Consider the following 16,149-nt stretch of genomic DNA (forward strand, 5'->3'; position numbering starts at 1 on the left):
AGGCTCCCAGCTGAACTTTAACCAGTTGAGAAGCTCCACTGTCTCTCTCTCAAGTGGATTTACTTTTAAATAACATTATTTTTTAGTTGCTTTTAATTAAGGTGGCAAAAACACTGGAAAAAGCACATTATAGTGAAAGTTAACTGATTTATTCTGAATGGCAGGTCTTTCCTTGGGGGGAAAAGAACTAGCCGCTGGTTATTTCCATTTGGTTGGTTTGTTTTTGTTTTCTTTCTCTCTTTTTTCTGTCTTTTCTTTTTTTCCCCAGCTCAGCAGATAGATGAAGCAAAGACATGCCATAGGGATGAGATTTGCCAGATTGCCTGGAACGCTGTCGTTTTGGGGCAAGTTCTTTCCCTGAGTGTGAAGCGAAACAGGAGTATCTGATGACAGATCAAAATGCGAGTTAGGGGAAAAAAATGGAGCTGAGACAGTGAATCTTTTCCCCCTCTGTGGAGATCAACAAGTGTGCAGTCTGAATGCTAGGTAGCATTTTCTAAAATCAAATTGCCTGTGTTACTTACCTCGCTTCCCTTCGCCTTTGGCCTGCTCTGTCTCGGTGGAAAAAACGCACGTCTATCTGCTGACACAGTGCAGTTGGCCGCCCCTGCCCGTCCTGCCCGTTGTGGCGGCAGCTGCAGGCAGGGAGGAACCTGCAGCCTTCAGTCAGCAGCCATATGCGGGCAGCGGTGAGGATTAACTCTGCTCCTGGCCGGAAAGGTCCCAACGTGGTTCCCAGGCTGAGCTCACCATATGTGTTTCACGTGATTGTCCTGAGGGTGACACGAAATGGAGAGTTCAGATTCGAGCGAAAGTCGGTTTGGGTTTCTTCATCCCGTTTAATGCAATGCAGATGCAGAGGAGAATGTGAGGACGTCTGTGCCGGGTGGGGGGGAGATGTGACAGGCTGTGGAAAAGCCCCGTAGGTTTTACTAATGCCTTCTCCTTCCTCTGAATTTTCTGCTGTTTCCTGATGGGAGTTGCATGTGTGAAGGAACACCCTTGAACCACCTGTTAGGCGCCTTTCCCCTTTCAGTCACAGTCTTTGCCATCTCTTAAAGATATGGGGCTTTTTATTTGGAGAAAAGGCAGAAACTTGAACAGTAGTTTTCTCCTTTGGAGAGGTGGGGAGAGCGGTCTGACGTGGCATGGGAAGGAAGAAAGAAGGCAAGAAAGAAATTAGAAAACAGGGATAGAGACCCCTCCAAGCTCCGCTTTGAGCGAGTGTGAAATATTGCAGAATTATCGCTGGGTTTTTTTTAAGTGAAATGCGCATATTCACAGGCCAATTTAATTTGTGGTTTGCCTTACTGCAAAGTAATTTTGGAAATGGCATCTTCCATAGAAGGATCATGTCACACATACAGAATGCCACTGCTACTGTGAAAGGTTTCCAGAGTAATGCTGTTAATTGCAAAAAGAAGGTTTAACAAGCTCTTGCTGTGTCCCAGGAGGGTAGTAGAGTGGCCAGCTAACCACTGTGAGTTTTCTGATGGGCTGAAGGGGCTAATGTAGCCTAGGCAAAAATAGGAATATTTGGCTTGTGTTTATCTTTGGATGCGGTAGAACAGCTCATTTATTTAATAGATGTGTATACTGTGATATGTTAGGAGTAGGGACAGGAAAATGGAATTTTTTTGTGTTTATGTTAATTTTTGGATAATGTGAAATGTAGGGAAGATCAATAATTCTTCCACTCAGATGTAAAGCATAAAATATTCTGGTTTAGGAAGGTGCAAAGCTTTGATTTTATAAGGCTGGATCAGCAATGAGAAGACACGTGCCAAGTTAACTCATCAAATGCTGCATTAAGGATGTGCAGGTTTTGCATTGCCCCTTGCCCTGGCTCTGTAGCCCCAGCAGAGCCTGTGATGCAGGTCAGTGCTCGTGTGTTTTTGGAGCAGTGGATTAGCGCTGGGTGATGAATTTCCTTTCTGTTGTCTGTCTCTGAGCTGGCAGATAACTGACTTGAGCAGTAATATTAGCCCAAATAACATTAGTGTTTTTCCTCAACACCTCAACTGTCTTTAGGAGGCAGCCAGTCTGAACATGGGCAAATTGCTCAGGGGCTAAAATATGATGTATTTGAGTGCGCGTTTTAAGAAATTGTTAAAACTTTAGCTGGGTAATGCTTGTTGCCTTCCAGAGCAAAGGCTTGCTTTGTAAAAGTCAGTGCCTCTTGGTCTTCGTTAGTGTGCCGTGATTTTTCCACTTCTTGCCAGATTAGACTGTAACCCTCTCCCTGGTGGGATCCCATGGCGTTACACTGTGTAGAAACAGGATTTTGGTGCTGATACGCAAAGAGACCGAGAACATATGGCATAAACATCAACCGATATTGTTTGCCATCCACACTTGCTGAGTGTAACGCAACAAGACCAGCTCCCGGCAGCCACGTGATCCGCCTTCCAGTCCTCCATTGGGGTGGGGTGGGTCTTTTTATTTTTTTTCATTCCTAAAGTTGTGACTTTCTGAAAGGAAGCTTGTAAATAGCTGGGGCGCAGAGAGCAGGTAGAATGTCAGTGGGATGTTACCGGGAGGCATGTGCGCAACGCTGACATCGGCTCCTGGCCGCGCTCCCTCCGCACCGGCTCCCCGTTCCCGGCTGCCCTATATGTTGCAAGAAGGTAGGATCGCGTCGTGCCACCCGCGTCCTCCCGCCATCGCCCCAAAATGCCTGGCTCCCCTGGCTCTAGCAAGGAAGGACGCTAATCTGCCAAGCGGAATATCATAGTGATCTTTAAACTTTAATTTTAAAGTCCAGCTCTTTGCGTAGCGAGGTGAAAGGCAGGCATGCGCAGCTCTAGCGGTAACAGCTAACTGGGATTTCAGATCAACGATACGATCTGGTTTGTGCAGTAGCTTCTTATAGTGCTTAGCTTTTTTGTAATACCGGGGCTTTTATACTTTAAAGGACATTCCATACTGAATTGAATCCTGTTAATTTGCCATGGTTAACCACCCTGTAATAAGCCTCATAGTGTATGAGTAGACACGAAGCAGAATTATATTAATGTCATTTGCAACCAGTGGGCACAGAATTATTTGCAAAATGTGAAAGAAGTCAAAGTACCTAAATGTTTCAAAGATGGTTGAATTTGGAAATGCTTTCATTAGTCTGTAAAGAAAGAAAGAAAGAAAGAGAATCAGAGCAACATTATTAATAACTGGGGTTTTCAGTTGTTTGGTTTTTGTTTTGTTTTATAGTTGGTACTTTATAGTTCAAGACAGCTTTTTATTTTCAAAGGTAAAGCCTGGGAAATAAATAAGGTAATTTTAAAGAAAATAACATTTTTTAAAAACTAATAGTACTCAACTTTCTTAGACATCTTTTCACACAGAAAACTGAATCGGAGTCCCCGAGTGTTTTGAGAGTAAAAGATCCATCAGTAACACAAGGTGAAACATCTACTATGCAGGCCAGTGGAATGAATTAAAACCTATTTTCCCTTAGATGTATAAGCTGCTTAGTCATACAGACCAGAGCTACTGAGCAGAGCATGTGCATTATAGTAAAAATGGACAAAACGAGCAAGCAAAAGTTAAGGGGCAATAACACACTGCTTAACCAAAAAGTCGTGGCGGCCGCCTGCATTGACAGTTTTGTCAGCAGGGCTGGGCAAGTGCCCAGCTGAGTGTTGTGGACGGGCTAATATCTTCACACTTTTCCCGTCCCCCCAGCTGCCACACGCAGTGCTCTGAAACCTGATATTTTTCATCAAAAACTGATTCTTATTTTCTGACTTAGTACACTAATCAATTTTACCATGCAGAGCTTGGAGCATATTAACTGTCAGTTACTCCTAATTAATACTGAAGGCAGACAAAAAGGGAGAATAAAATAATTGATGTTATTTAATATAAAATGCCTCTACCAATTTTATTTCCTTTGTGCAAAACTCTTTTGGTCCCTGTTCAAGATTTAAGCACCGTCCTGTTTTATGTTTTGTTTCACAAGGTTGATTGAATGGCAGTTTATTATTCAAGACAATAAATTAAACTTTTCAAAGCCAAAGAGTTCCAGCAGTCTGGCACAGGCTGTTTTCTGCCAGAAGGAACATGCTCAGGTCTGATTCATCCCAACTGCTTCCCTTTAACCTAAGGAAAATAAATAAAGCCTCCTATATATCTTTCAAGATTCACATTAAAATTTCTTTAGCATAGAAATTGGGATGCATTACAGAAAAAGTGAGCAACATTCATTGCAAAATAGATAATGAAAGCTCCTAGGCCACAATATGCCACGTATTACTTCCATATAACAGTATGAGTATTATGGCTTAATATTAAAGGCTGATTTCAAAGAGATCATGAAAAGAGAGCAGTATTCTTTGATGTTTTATGTTTAAATTAAATATAACCAAAAAGGGATACAGAAGCCTTGCTCTGCTCCACTGAAATCAGGAAAGGCTTTGCAGCACACTTCAGTAACAGCTGAATTAGATCTGAGCTTTGTAAGATTCATGTGTAATTTATGTATACCAGTAATGTGTGTGGGTATGTAAACAGTGGGAATTTGTACCATTTATGTCCTTTTAAGATATATATAAAAAGAAAACTGAAAAACAGGCCTAAGTATATAGTTATGTAATATATATATATATCTTATGAAATCCACAGAGGTTCTGTTTTTCTAATCACAAAACTGACTTTAAAATAAGTGAAGTTTTCTTTCTTGATGTATTACTTTAAATTTCTTACTTTTAAATATTAGCAGTAAAGAGAAACTAAATCATACCGACTGCTTCAGGTCGGGGCTGTTCCAGCATTTCTCCTTGAGTACTCCTGCGCTGTGGTGGTTTGTAACACATTTAAACAAGCTTTTAGAGGAGGTGATGCCACTAGATTAATTATGAAATGATTTTCATGCTCCTGGGTGACTTTTGGTCCCAAGCTGTTGCTTTTCAGCTGACCTAGGGTACAAAGAGAAGAGCTCAGGTTTGTGCGCGATTTCTGTAGCCTGTGCCATGTCCATTACAAATGCTGACTAGTGTTCTCTTAGAGAATTTCCTAGTACGCTTTTTCATTAAACTTTTCAAATAAATCATTGGGACTAATATTTAAAAATAAAAGGATAAAAAAGGGGAATTTAATATTTTTGTGGGGTTTTCTCCATTAATGGCAATCCTTTCTTTGAACACGAATAAGCTACTTAGAAATAAAAATCCTTCTTAGTGCCTTAACCTTTCCACAGTTGTAGGTTTTTTCTGTCTACAAACTGAAGATATTACCTTTGTAAAAAGGCTTTTATATTTTGTAATATTACTGTGAAATAGAAATTATTTATTCAAATGAGGAATTATCTTCCTACCACATTATGCTTCCTACTTTCAACACACAAATGAAAACGGCTGTGCCTCCAGGCGGTGCGAGATATTGATACACTCAAACTTATTATTTTTGTAGTGGTTAACAATACCATGCAGAAAACACATTAGCAGAAGGTGCAGTGAGATATTACTGTAATATCTTTTCTATTAAGTACTATATGCCAAGGATTATTTTTCAGTTGGGTATTTGCTTATGTGCTCATATAAAAAGCCTTTGAAGGATTCCTGATTTGATTTTTTTTTTTTTAAGGCTGCCTTTTTCTTTATTTTTTTTTTTTTTTTCCCTGAAGTTATAATAAGCTTTCCAGATAATTTCTCCCCAGATTTCTTCTATTTTCAAGGGGAGGCTGTGTGCAGCGAGCTGTGCGGCAGAGCAGCAGATGTGGCCCTGAAGCCGGGGCGCATTTGCGGGAGCCACTCGCCCTGTTCCCGCTGGGGTTACCTACCTGTGCCAATGCTACTCCCTGTCCTTTCGCTCACCCTATGGACTTACGTTACTGCTCACACCCCCTTTTCCCCTGCTCCCCCCCTCCCAAAAGTCTTCCTGTGCCCCTCAGTCTGCCAGCACGCCCTCGGGAGCAGGAGGGGGCTCGGGACACGGCCGCGCAGCTCCTAGCACCGTCGTCTGCATGGGGTGCACGGCTGTTGGCACGGTGAGATTATTGGGGAGCCCCATCACCCTGTCTTACAGGAGTCCTGCTGGGATGCTGGTGGGTAGGGATAGTCTGGCCTGAGGACTTTGTACAGTAAGGGGTATTTAAAACCTAGAAGACAAGAGCTGTTGCAGGGAGGTGCTGGGGAGGCAGGTGTGGGTAGCGGGGCACTGCCAGGCCGTCATGGCTTGCCCTGAGAGCTCCATAAACTGTGACATGAATTCTCTTTGCAACGTGTTACAGTGGGGACTGACCTGGTGTTATAGTTACTTTTGATGTTTTTTAGCATACATTTAAAATACATTTTTTAAAATAATTTTTTTTTAACTTCAGCAAATAATGAACTATGTTTCCTTGGGAAGCAGTTGCAGATAGATGGTTGCAGTATAGCCAAACGAGTTTGTATGGCTCCCTGTTGAAATTTAAAATGTAGACCTGTGTTCCTGTGCACGCACTAATCCTCAGAGGCATCTTTGACATACTGTGGCACATCATCAAAACAAAAGAACATTTAAGTGTCACGGAAGAAAATGATAGGTTTTCCAACTTCTGAAAATCATTACCTATAACCTTGCCTTTAGGTGGTACATTCATTAAACTACGTCACTTACTTGAAAGGAGTTGAACTTTGCCTCATTAAATATTTATGGTGAGATGCATTGCATAAAGGAAAGCAGAAATAAGCGCATTATACAATCTGGAGTTCAACACAACATGAGAAACATATTTCTAGGGTCAAATGTACTGTATAAAAGGGGGAGGAATTGTGAAGGCCAGTCCAGGCTTTGGTGATACCTCGTTTTCAAATGTTATTGTGAAGAAACAAGAATATACAGTTGATTTTAAACAACAATCCAAAACAATTCTCTCAGAACTATAGAGCGAGAGTTGTTAATAAGAAATCAGTCTCACCAGAGATGGTCCACCCTTTTATTCTTGCAACTGCAAATAGGCCAGTTGCCTTTTTTTGTTTTGTTTTGTTTTGTTTTTAGCAGAAGTGACTGTCAGGGTGTGGTCTCTTCAGCAAGCAAAGCAAAGCTGCGAGATAAGATGTCCTTGAATTACTGGTGTTTGGAGAGAAAATGGAAAAGTGCATCACTGTTCCCTTCTTGGGAACAGCCTTTACTCTATTTGAGACTTTCATTGATGACTTGGTTGAACAAAGCATCCATTAAATCTGCAGCTAGTGCCAAGAGGAGAGGATTTACAACTGCTCTGGAGGCAGCATGGGAATCCAGAGTAATCCTGACAAACTGGATCTGACATAACCTGGATGCAGTATTGATGAGGACAATATGAAATGGTGATGCGATAAATCCATTGGACAGTCAAAAGGAGAAAGGATTGAACTGGCCTTTCCTGTGCGGGAAGTCAGACCTGCTGACCTCCAGAGATCTCTCCCAACCAACATCTCTGGGCTCTCCAGGACAGGGGCTGGGTGCAACAGGGACCTCAGGGCTGTCCTGTTATGAAGAAAAGCAATCAAACTGGGCATTGTGAACAAATGCAACAGCAAAATGTGCAGAGAAAGGAGCTGGGATGGTTGTATAGAAGATTGATAGCAGCTGCAGGAAGGTAAGAGTAGCCTTTCTCAGTGTGCATGAGAAGAGTGCTTGGTGCTGTCAGCAGAGAGTCACCATGGGCTTTAAGAGGAGCTTTGCAAGACTGAGGGGATTTGAGTAATTAATTCTTCCTAGAGGTCATGAAATCTCCACCAAAGAAGGTTCCTAAGAGCAGATTAAATAAACATGTCATGAGTGGCTGAATTCAGGTTGATCTTTCCTCAGGAGCTGCTCTCACTGTCATCCTAAGATCACTTCCAATTTTATCTTGGTGATCGCAGCCATTATGCAAGATACAGCCACTGTGTCTGCCCCTTCAACTTGTCCCTTTCCCAGTGGAAATTCTGACTCTCTGCATGTAACCAAAGACAGAGAACATTTTGGCTGAAAGTTTCATTTGAGCGAAAAGGATTCTCAGTAACAGACAGGCACTTAACTCCTATCAGCTTTGTAAACCTTGAATTTTGCAGCTCTGTAATAACATTTTACATTTCATCTTCCAGCTAACTGTTAGGTTGGATGATTGTCCAGATAATGGAGTTTACCATTGCCAAACATACGCAAAACTCACTTGGCAGAGCACATGTATACGTTGGCTGAAGTTTTATTTTATGCCCTCAATAGTATAATGGAGGGATTTAAAAATCGTTATTTGGGATAAGAAGGGTTTTACTTGCAGCTTATAAACATATTAAAGTAGCTTAAGGTTTTTAGTGCTCCCCATCATTAGCTGAACTTACTGTGAAAAATGATCTCTTTTTTTAATTATTTCCAAACAGAAGTCAGCAAAAAAAGTTCAGCGACAGATGATTTCAGAGCTTGAATTATAAAGGTGGAGGGGTTTTCTTCTTTCAGCAGATTTTCCAAGCTTTGCTGATCAAGAAGGTCATTTTACTAAAATTCAAAGAATATACTTCTTGTGGAGCTGAAGAGAAAGTAAACAGTCATCCAGTATCAGCCAGATGCAGAGTATAGGAAAAAGTTCCTGTGTCCATTTTTTTAACCAAGGCTCCGGTCTTTATTGACGTGAGCGCTGGGTTTATTCAACAAGCAAAAATGAACGTAAACCCTGTATTCTTAATGGGGTCAGCGAAACAGCGTAACGTATCATTATAAAGAATAGTTATTCTAATAATTAATGTATGTTGTTGGGATTGCTGAACTTTGTCTATAATTCTAGCTGTGTTTGAAATACAGCTTTGCAGTTCCCTTGAATTCAAGAGGCTGAATTCTGTCCTCACATACAAACATGCGATCTCACTGAAGTACTGTCAGATGGTGCGTTTTTATTTGAAGAGCAAGTTTACCCCTAATATCTTATGAATTTCATCTGTATAACAATTATTTGTTTATTTTTAAGGGTTTTTTTAATTTGCTTTTTTAGTATTGCAGCAATTGTTTTGGATGCATTTAAAGGAGGCAGCCCCATGTGTTTTGAATAAATAATACATTACAGGGCAGGGATGTTCACACTTCTGCATGACAGAATGTAATTGATTTTGTGCTTGGATAATTAGGAAACAGATCTCTTTGATGTATTCAGGAGTCCTGAATTAAAAACATAAAGTTTGCTAACTGTTAGAAAAATGTATTCAGAAACAGCTTGAATGGATGAAAAAACACCAAGCTATTGCAAATATGGTCTCAAATCTAATACTGGGCTAATGCAGAATAGTCGTATATCTAGGGTAGTTGTGCATCTCAATATCTTTGGCCATTTTGATTCTGAAATCCACACAGTAATATAGACAGACTGGGAAAAAGTGAACATTTTGGAACAAAAAATATTGAAAATATATCTTTCAAAGATTTTGACAGGTAGATGTAATTATAAGTAAAAGCAAACCTGTCATAGGGTAGGAATGCAAAAATTTTAGAAAATGTGCTAGATTCAAGGAAAGTGGAAGAAAACAAATTCTGAACTGCTATGAATTAGTCTTTTTTTTTAAAAAAAAAAAGTACTGAAATTCATACCCTATGCAGCATTTCAAAAATTTGTGAGTATAAATACTTCCTAAGTAAATGGTTGCAGCTAAGATCATAACTTTACTAGTTCATATTTTTAAAGTTATTTCCTAATTTTTGAAGGTGCTGGTCAGCACTTTAAAATCCTTAACTTTATAATTTGAAAATCAAGCTCCAAGTTGTTGGTCTGTTCTAATAAACATGTTTTGTGTTCAGCCTTTTCATCACTCCTGTAGACCGGATTACTCAAATAATCCAGCCATCTAGATACTTCACCTCTGACACTGTGTGCCACTCGCTGTTCTTGGATGCTAAAAGCATAATAAGGATGACAGGGGTAGCAGATGGGTGGAATTGATTTATAGCAATATAGCCTTGCCAGTGCTTGCAACTTCATTGTGAGTATTGCAGTAGTTGATGCACATCTTCAACTCCTATTTTCTGGAGCTGTGTGAAAACTCTCCTGGTTAAAGGGTTGCTTTGTGAAAACTGTACGGCAGCGCTCCTGCCTGTCATTATTTTGGTAAAAAAAGACCATTTCTGCTTTCCTAGTTGTGCAAAGAGACTGCTGGTGTAGTCCAGCTGTATAGCTAATGTTAAATAAATAAGTGAGGAGGGCAACTTCTGTTTACTTTTTACATCGCTGACCTTATAATTGGGAATGTTTTGCACGGCACAGAGCTAGCTTGGGCTGACGCAGGCTAATTCCCTGGGTGCTCAATGGGGAATGAGAGCTTCATTCAGCTGCTTTGAATCATCTTGCAGCAGAGACCCCCCACGAGCAGGCGGGGGCTGCGCTTTGGTAACCCGAGGACGAGCTGGGGTGGGAGGTGTGTGTGTAGGAGTGGTGAACGGCCCCCACAAAATGCCTTAGCTGAATGCTGTCTCCACGTTTGCAGTTTTCAATAGTTTAGTAAATCTGTAGCAGGGTTATTTGTAAACTTATGCTGTCAAGTACATAAATATTATGATTGTAGAACAGAAAGAGGGAAAGAAATTTTCAAACCTGTTCTTGCCAGTCCTCTTATGTCCTGTATTTCATAGCAGAAAATAAATCCTCAAATTTGGGTGTTGCACTAAAAGGTGCTTTATACACAGCTCTTCTCCCAGCCTCCCATCTGTGCATCTGCTTTTCCCACTGACCCATGAACATGCCCTTCCCTCTTTGCCTTGATTAGATGATAAAATATTCCATTTCTGCTGTGGGAGAATAGAGCATGCAACCTGAAACACCCTGAAATCTGGAAATTCTTAACAGACATCTGGATTTTGAAGCTGTGGCTGTTCCCAAACCTATCAATGTATGGGAGCAACCCTCCTCACTAATTCTATCTCCCCATGAGTGGCTTGGGAGCTGCAGCTTCTCCTTACGGCATTCATTTTTCTGCAGGTAAGGTGGGTCCGCAGTTCTCCCAGCTGCTGACCTGCAGTTTCTTAGAGACAGTGCTCCAAAGTTGATCAAAACATGAGGACGCTGAGGGAGCTTCAGGGCTTGCGGTGGTGTCAGATGAGCTGGTTTCACTGGAAAGAGGGAGCCCATGCCCGCGTCCAGCAGGTAGCTGCCAGGGTAGGGAAGCAGCTGCAGCTGTCGGGATGTGCGCGCTGCTGCGTAGGCTTGCAGCACAGTGGAATTACATTGGTGGGAACAGGAGTCATCTGTGGCTCCTGAGCCTGAAAACGTCATATGCTGGCTTCTGGCTTTTCTTTTTATTTTAAGACCACCAGGCAGTTCCTATTTGCATGCTCTATAAAACTTTTTAAAAGAGCTTTACAGCTTACTTTGCATAAAAAATAAAAAGGTATAACCAGCTATAGAATGAAACATTTGTCAGGAGTGTGGCAAGTCACATGCAGCACATTGTAAGCCAGGACACTCTAGATGCTGGTGGCACAATACAGCCTGGGCACTGGGTCGTGCCATGTCCCTTGATGGTCATGACAGTGCGTACACCAGCATGTGACCCTCTGCTTGCCGTGATCCTCACACACCACAGGGCTCCTTGGCAGATTTTCTGGGTCCTCAGGATCTCACAGACTGTGGTTTCTGAGTTGTTTTCATTGTACTTGTGCCCTGGCTCTCATCCGTAATCAAATAAATAGCAAACTGCACTGTAAGTGCAAGTCAGAGAGAAAACGATAGAAACCACACAGGAAAACAAAGACACCTCAGCCCCAAAGCGCTGGTGTCAGCTTGTGCTAGCAGGGATCTCGTCATTACATAATGATGCACTTATCCAAACGGCGTTTTGTGTTTTGGGAGACAGATGTGCCTTGCAGTTGCTAGTGGAAGTTAAACGTTAAATATGAAACCCATTCATTTTCTCTTAGTCATACTTTGGATTTAAGCAGATGTTTTCCTAATTTGTGGTTTTCAAATGCAGCATGCTGACAAGACATATATCATTAACTACAGCTTCATCCATGCAGTTGGGCAAATTGGCCAATTATTAACAGTGAGGGTTGCATGGTGGTTGATGCATAACTCCTGCTGCTTTGAAAGGCCTAAAAATTGAAACCAAATACATTTTTACAATATAAATTAATTGAGCTTTGGACCACATCCCTGTTATTTGAGTGCTCTCTGCTCTCATTTTCGGAATGAACAGCCATTTGTAATGTGCTGAGTAGCTGCGCCGTCTGTGAGCAGAGGCTCCTGGTGGTGGAAAAAGTGATGGTTAACATTTTTCTGGTATGGGCATGAAAATGGCTGATAGTATCCAAGTGTAGGCAGCAGGACATACAGAGGGACAGTGCCCATGGGATACTATATGTACATGCGGACCAGGCTGGCTCTGTCACAGATGATGCAGGAGGCATCCCGTAAGGGTACAGGGGGAACAGGAACAGTAAGGTGGGTGCAGCTGCCTGGAAGCTACTGCTGCCTAATAGTTTCCATTATAACATTCCACTTGCTTGTAACTTAGCTAGAGTTTACCTGCTTTTATTTCTTTTTTTCCTGGTTTGTGTTTTCAGGGTTTGACAGGGTGAGGAGAGGAAGCGTTGGTGGTAGTGCTGGGAACTGGGGAGATGTCCCAAAGGTGCTTCCCAAAGCCAGGAACCACCATATGCCTGAAAATATCATCTCCTGTTTTCCCAGCTCTGGAATTCAGGCAGGCAATCTATTCATCATTTATTCACCCAATGTATGAGACTTGAAGGAGAACATTCAATGCACCTCTGATTTCTAGACAGTATAAAGATCTTGACTTTCACCATCTGGCACTGCAGAAATTTTATCTTATGTTCCAGCTGAACTGGGAAAACTCTTTGGAATGGTTTGTTCATAGTTGCTCCAGCTTCTGTAAAATCATTTGGTGTTTTTTTTTTTTCTCCTCTATATTTGCATCTGGACAACAGGGAAACTGTACAGTTTGTTACAGAACAGGGTGCCATGCAGATTAATTAATTGAGAACTGTAAACAACTAAAATAAATACATTGTGGTGTATTTAATGTTGATTTATGCAACCAGATGTGCTAGATGTGATGTAACTGTGTGGCTGGCTTTACAATCCCATTTGCTGTCCTTTTCTTTACATCCCCCTGCTCTGCAGGAAAAGGGGGTAATGGTAACATCACAAAATCGGTCAGGGTGGTGATGTCACAGCAGGGAGGCTAAAGGTTGCATGAATTGCATAAAACGGGAAAAACTGTAGATTTGGGGATTGTGTGGGATGACTTGTATTGCCTCTGTTTCTAGTCTGCATCAAAGGCATGAGTCCTACAGGTCCTTAAAATGAGCTGAAGGCCTGATCCAGAGGTTGATGAGGGATACAATGGGGGTTTTAAAGAGAGATCTTTGGCATAGTTGTCTCCCTAGTAGCTTTTTGATTGAAAGGGGTGCGGCAGCGGGTGTGGAAAGGAAGACGTAGGCTTATGACTGCACTGTCAACCACCACCTTGCTTTCACTGGGTTTAGATAAGCTACATCTCCAGAAGTGGCCGTGTAACCCACGCCAGGCTTTAGTGGGAGCGCAGGGTGACACTGGGCGAGTTCAGCTAACCCAAGTCCTGATCCTTTGCAGTGCTGCCAAGCTCCTGGAGAAGAGTCCATTCTCCGTTGGTGCCCCAAGCCCCCTGCTCCCCTCGCCGGCCAGCCTGCAGCTGGCACAGCTCCAGGCGCAGCTCACGCTCCACAGGCTGAAGTTGGCTCAGACTGCCGTCACCAACAACCCGGCTGCCGCCACCGTCCTCAACCAGGTGCTCTCCAAAGTGGCCATGTCCCAGCCACTCTTCAACCAGCTGAGGCACCCCACTGTGATGAACACCCCGCAGGGACACGCTGCGGGGCCGCCGCAGGGGCCCGGCATGGCTGGCGCGACGTTCCCCTCCGGCGGCATCGCTTTTCCCGCACAAAACCCAGCCTTAGCTGCGCCAGGGGGCGGCCTGGGGCCTGTCCAGGCCCAGACCCCCAACGCCATCGTCATGAGTCCCTTTGGCGGTGTCATGGCTCCCACCTCCAGCCAGCAACTGGTGGTGGGTCTCAACAAGGCAGGCACCTCCGCCTCCGCAGGGGGGTTTTACGAGTACAACAAGCAGAACGCTGCCAACACCGCCCCTCAGGCGTACGCCTCGGAAGGGGACCAGCCCGGCCAGCATGGCTTCCTCACTGCTGGGGCCCACGCGGGCTCCTCGGCGGCAGGGCCACGCTACGAGGGTCCCTTTGGGGCTCCCACCCAGCTGCAGCATGAGGCAGTGGCCGCCTTTCCCAAGGAGGCCTACGGGGCAGCGCGGGCCTTCCCCAGCGACCCGAACGCGGGCTCCCATCCGAAAGGAGATCCTGGCCCTGTCTTGCATGCCAGTGGTGCAAGCAACCAGTGGGAAAATATCCCTAATTTTGCCAGCCAAAACAAGCCTGACCTCGTGCCCAGCGACAGCCTGTGGCCGTCAGCGAGTCAGCAGCAGTATGAAATAAGAAACGAGCTCTACAACCCCGAAGAGCCGACACCTGACACAAAGTTCAGCGCGGCCGCCCCCCCCGCCTTCGGCCGCCTCAACCACAGCCAGCAGAGCTTCGGCAGCCCTCGCATGAGGCAGAAGGAGGAGCGGGGCGGCGGCGTGCCCGACCTGCCTGCCCGCTCCCTGCCGCCACACCAGCTGGGTGACCTCCGCGGCGTGGCCCCCCTCCACTTCCCCCACGTCTGCACCCTATGCGACAAGAAGATCTTCGACCTGAAGGTGAGTTGTTTTAAGGCACCCCCAGGGCACAGTGTGGACCCTCGAACGGGCTGTCTGGTGATCGATCTGGCCACCGGCTCCTGCCACCATTTGCCAAAAGCATCTGTCACCACGGAGGTGCCTCAAGAAAAGCAGAGACAAAGGGCCATAGTTTGGCTTAGGGTGCTGTATGTCTGTTTCATGGTGATTGCTGGTTTTGTTCTGCATGTCATTGTGAAAAGTGGCTACACGTGGCATGAGAAACGCAAGATCTAGGCTGGGGTCGTGGTTCATCTCGTGGGCCCAAAGTGAGGGGAGGAGGAGCTCGAAGCTGATCCCTGGCTTCTCAAGGCAGTGTTGTAACCGCACATCTGAAGTTTCATCTGCTTCTCCCTTTCTCCTGACACTTCTGAGCCCAAAGCCTTCCCCCTAACAGCCTTGTGGAAACAGCTTGCTTAAACAAAACAGTGCATTTTGATTAAATGATTTTAATAATTTCTCTGTTGGGCTCTTCCTTCTTCTAGTAGCTCTAAGGAAAATTTAGGACTCAGGCTCCCCAGTGACTTTGGCCTGGAAGTAAGAAGCTGCTCAGCACGTGTGGTGCAGACCATGGTCCCGCTTCTCTGTTCATACTCTGCCAAGGCAGGTCAACCTTACCCTTGAGAAGAAGTTTCCTGGTTGCCCAGAGAACCTGTGTGCTTGGCTGTGTTATGTAGGTCAGGTCTGGAGAAGGCCATTTGCGTGGTCCTCTGAGCCCCACAGCCATTCGTGGGCTCTGGCTGGCGTTGTTCTGCCCTCCTGCTGAGCCCCACTCAACAAGTCCTCAGGACCCTTTCCATCGCATCACCTAACGGCAAAAGAGTATGTTTTCATGCTGATGGTGACTTCACAAAAACATTACAACAGAGTTTATACAGGAAGGAAGATGGCAAATTAAATAATACCTGATATTCACACACCCTGGGGCTTTGGGATATTTGAATGTATTTGCTCTTTCATGTTTCCCCTTTCCTCTCTGTGCAGCTGCTTGCAAAAGGCTTTGCTGTGCTTACTGCAGCTGCAGGGCTGGTCTAAAGTAGCCCCCGTCTAGGGCAGGCTGGCCATTTCTTTTTTTCACTAAACATTTTAAAAGGACAGGGAAAATGTAATTACAGTTAATTTTGATGGTTCTGTCTGTCGGTGTTTAATACACTGCCTCATTTGGATCATACAAGTGTAAATAGATAAATGTACTTCGACAAATTTCGCTGATCTATTGAAGTGAATAAGCGTTGTCCTGGCTGCCCCGTGTGCTGAGCACCTTCTTTATGGACATTGCAGGAGTCGAGGGTGCTGAGGGCCTTGCAGGATAAGCTCTTCAGGTTGAACAAAGTAACTGAATTAGTAGAAATATACTGGATTTAAAAACCAATACAGAAAAGCTCTCCTTTTTTAAAGTAACTCATAATTTAACCTACAAATGACAAATCAGTAAATGCATTGG

General features: G+C 43.9%; 1 protein-coding gene across 6 annotated transcripts in view; it reads left to right on the plus strand.

The window, feature by feature from the left end:
- Nucleotides 1-16,149, plus strand: part of RBM20 (RNA binding motif protein 20) — a 105,986-nt gene that overhangs the window by 65,438 nt on the left and 24,399 nt on the right. For 3 of the 6 annotated variants that reach the window (XM_082054289.1, XM_082054286.1, XM_082054288.1), the window contains exon 2: nt 13,535-14,687. In XM_082054289.1, the coding sequence (XP_081910415.1) occupies nt 13,535-14,687 (1,153 nt within the window). Of the gene's footprint in view, nt 1-536; nt 923-2,521; nt 2,628-6,978; nt 7,559-13,534; nt 14,688-16,149 lie in introns of those variants that run through there. The other 3 variants (XM_082054284.1, XM_082054285.1, XM_082054287.1) reach the window with 2 other exon arrangements.

Source organism: Streptopelia decaocto (assembly GCF_964273445.1).
Source record: "Streptopelia decaocto genome assembly, chromosome: 5".
In the NCBI taxonomy this organism is placed as follows: Eukaryota; Metazoa; Chordata; class Aves; order Columbiformes; family Columbidae; genus Streptopelia; species Streptopelia decaocto.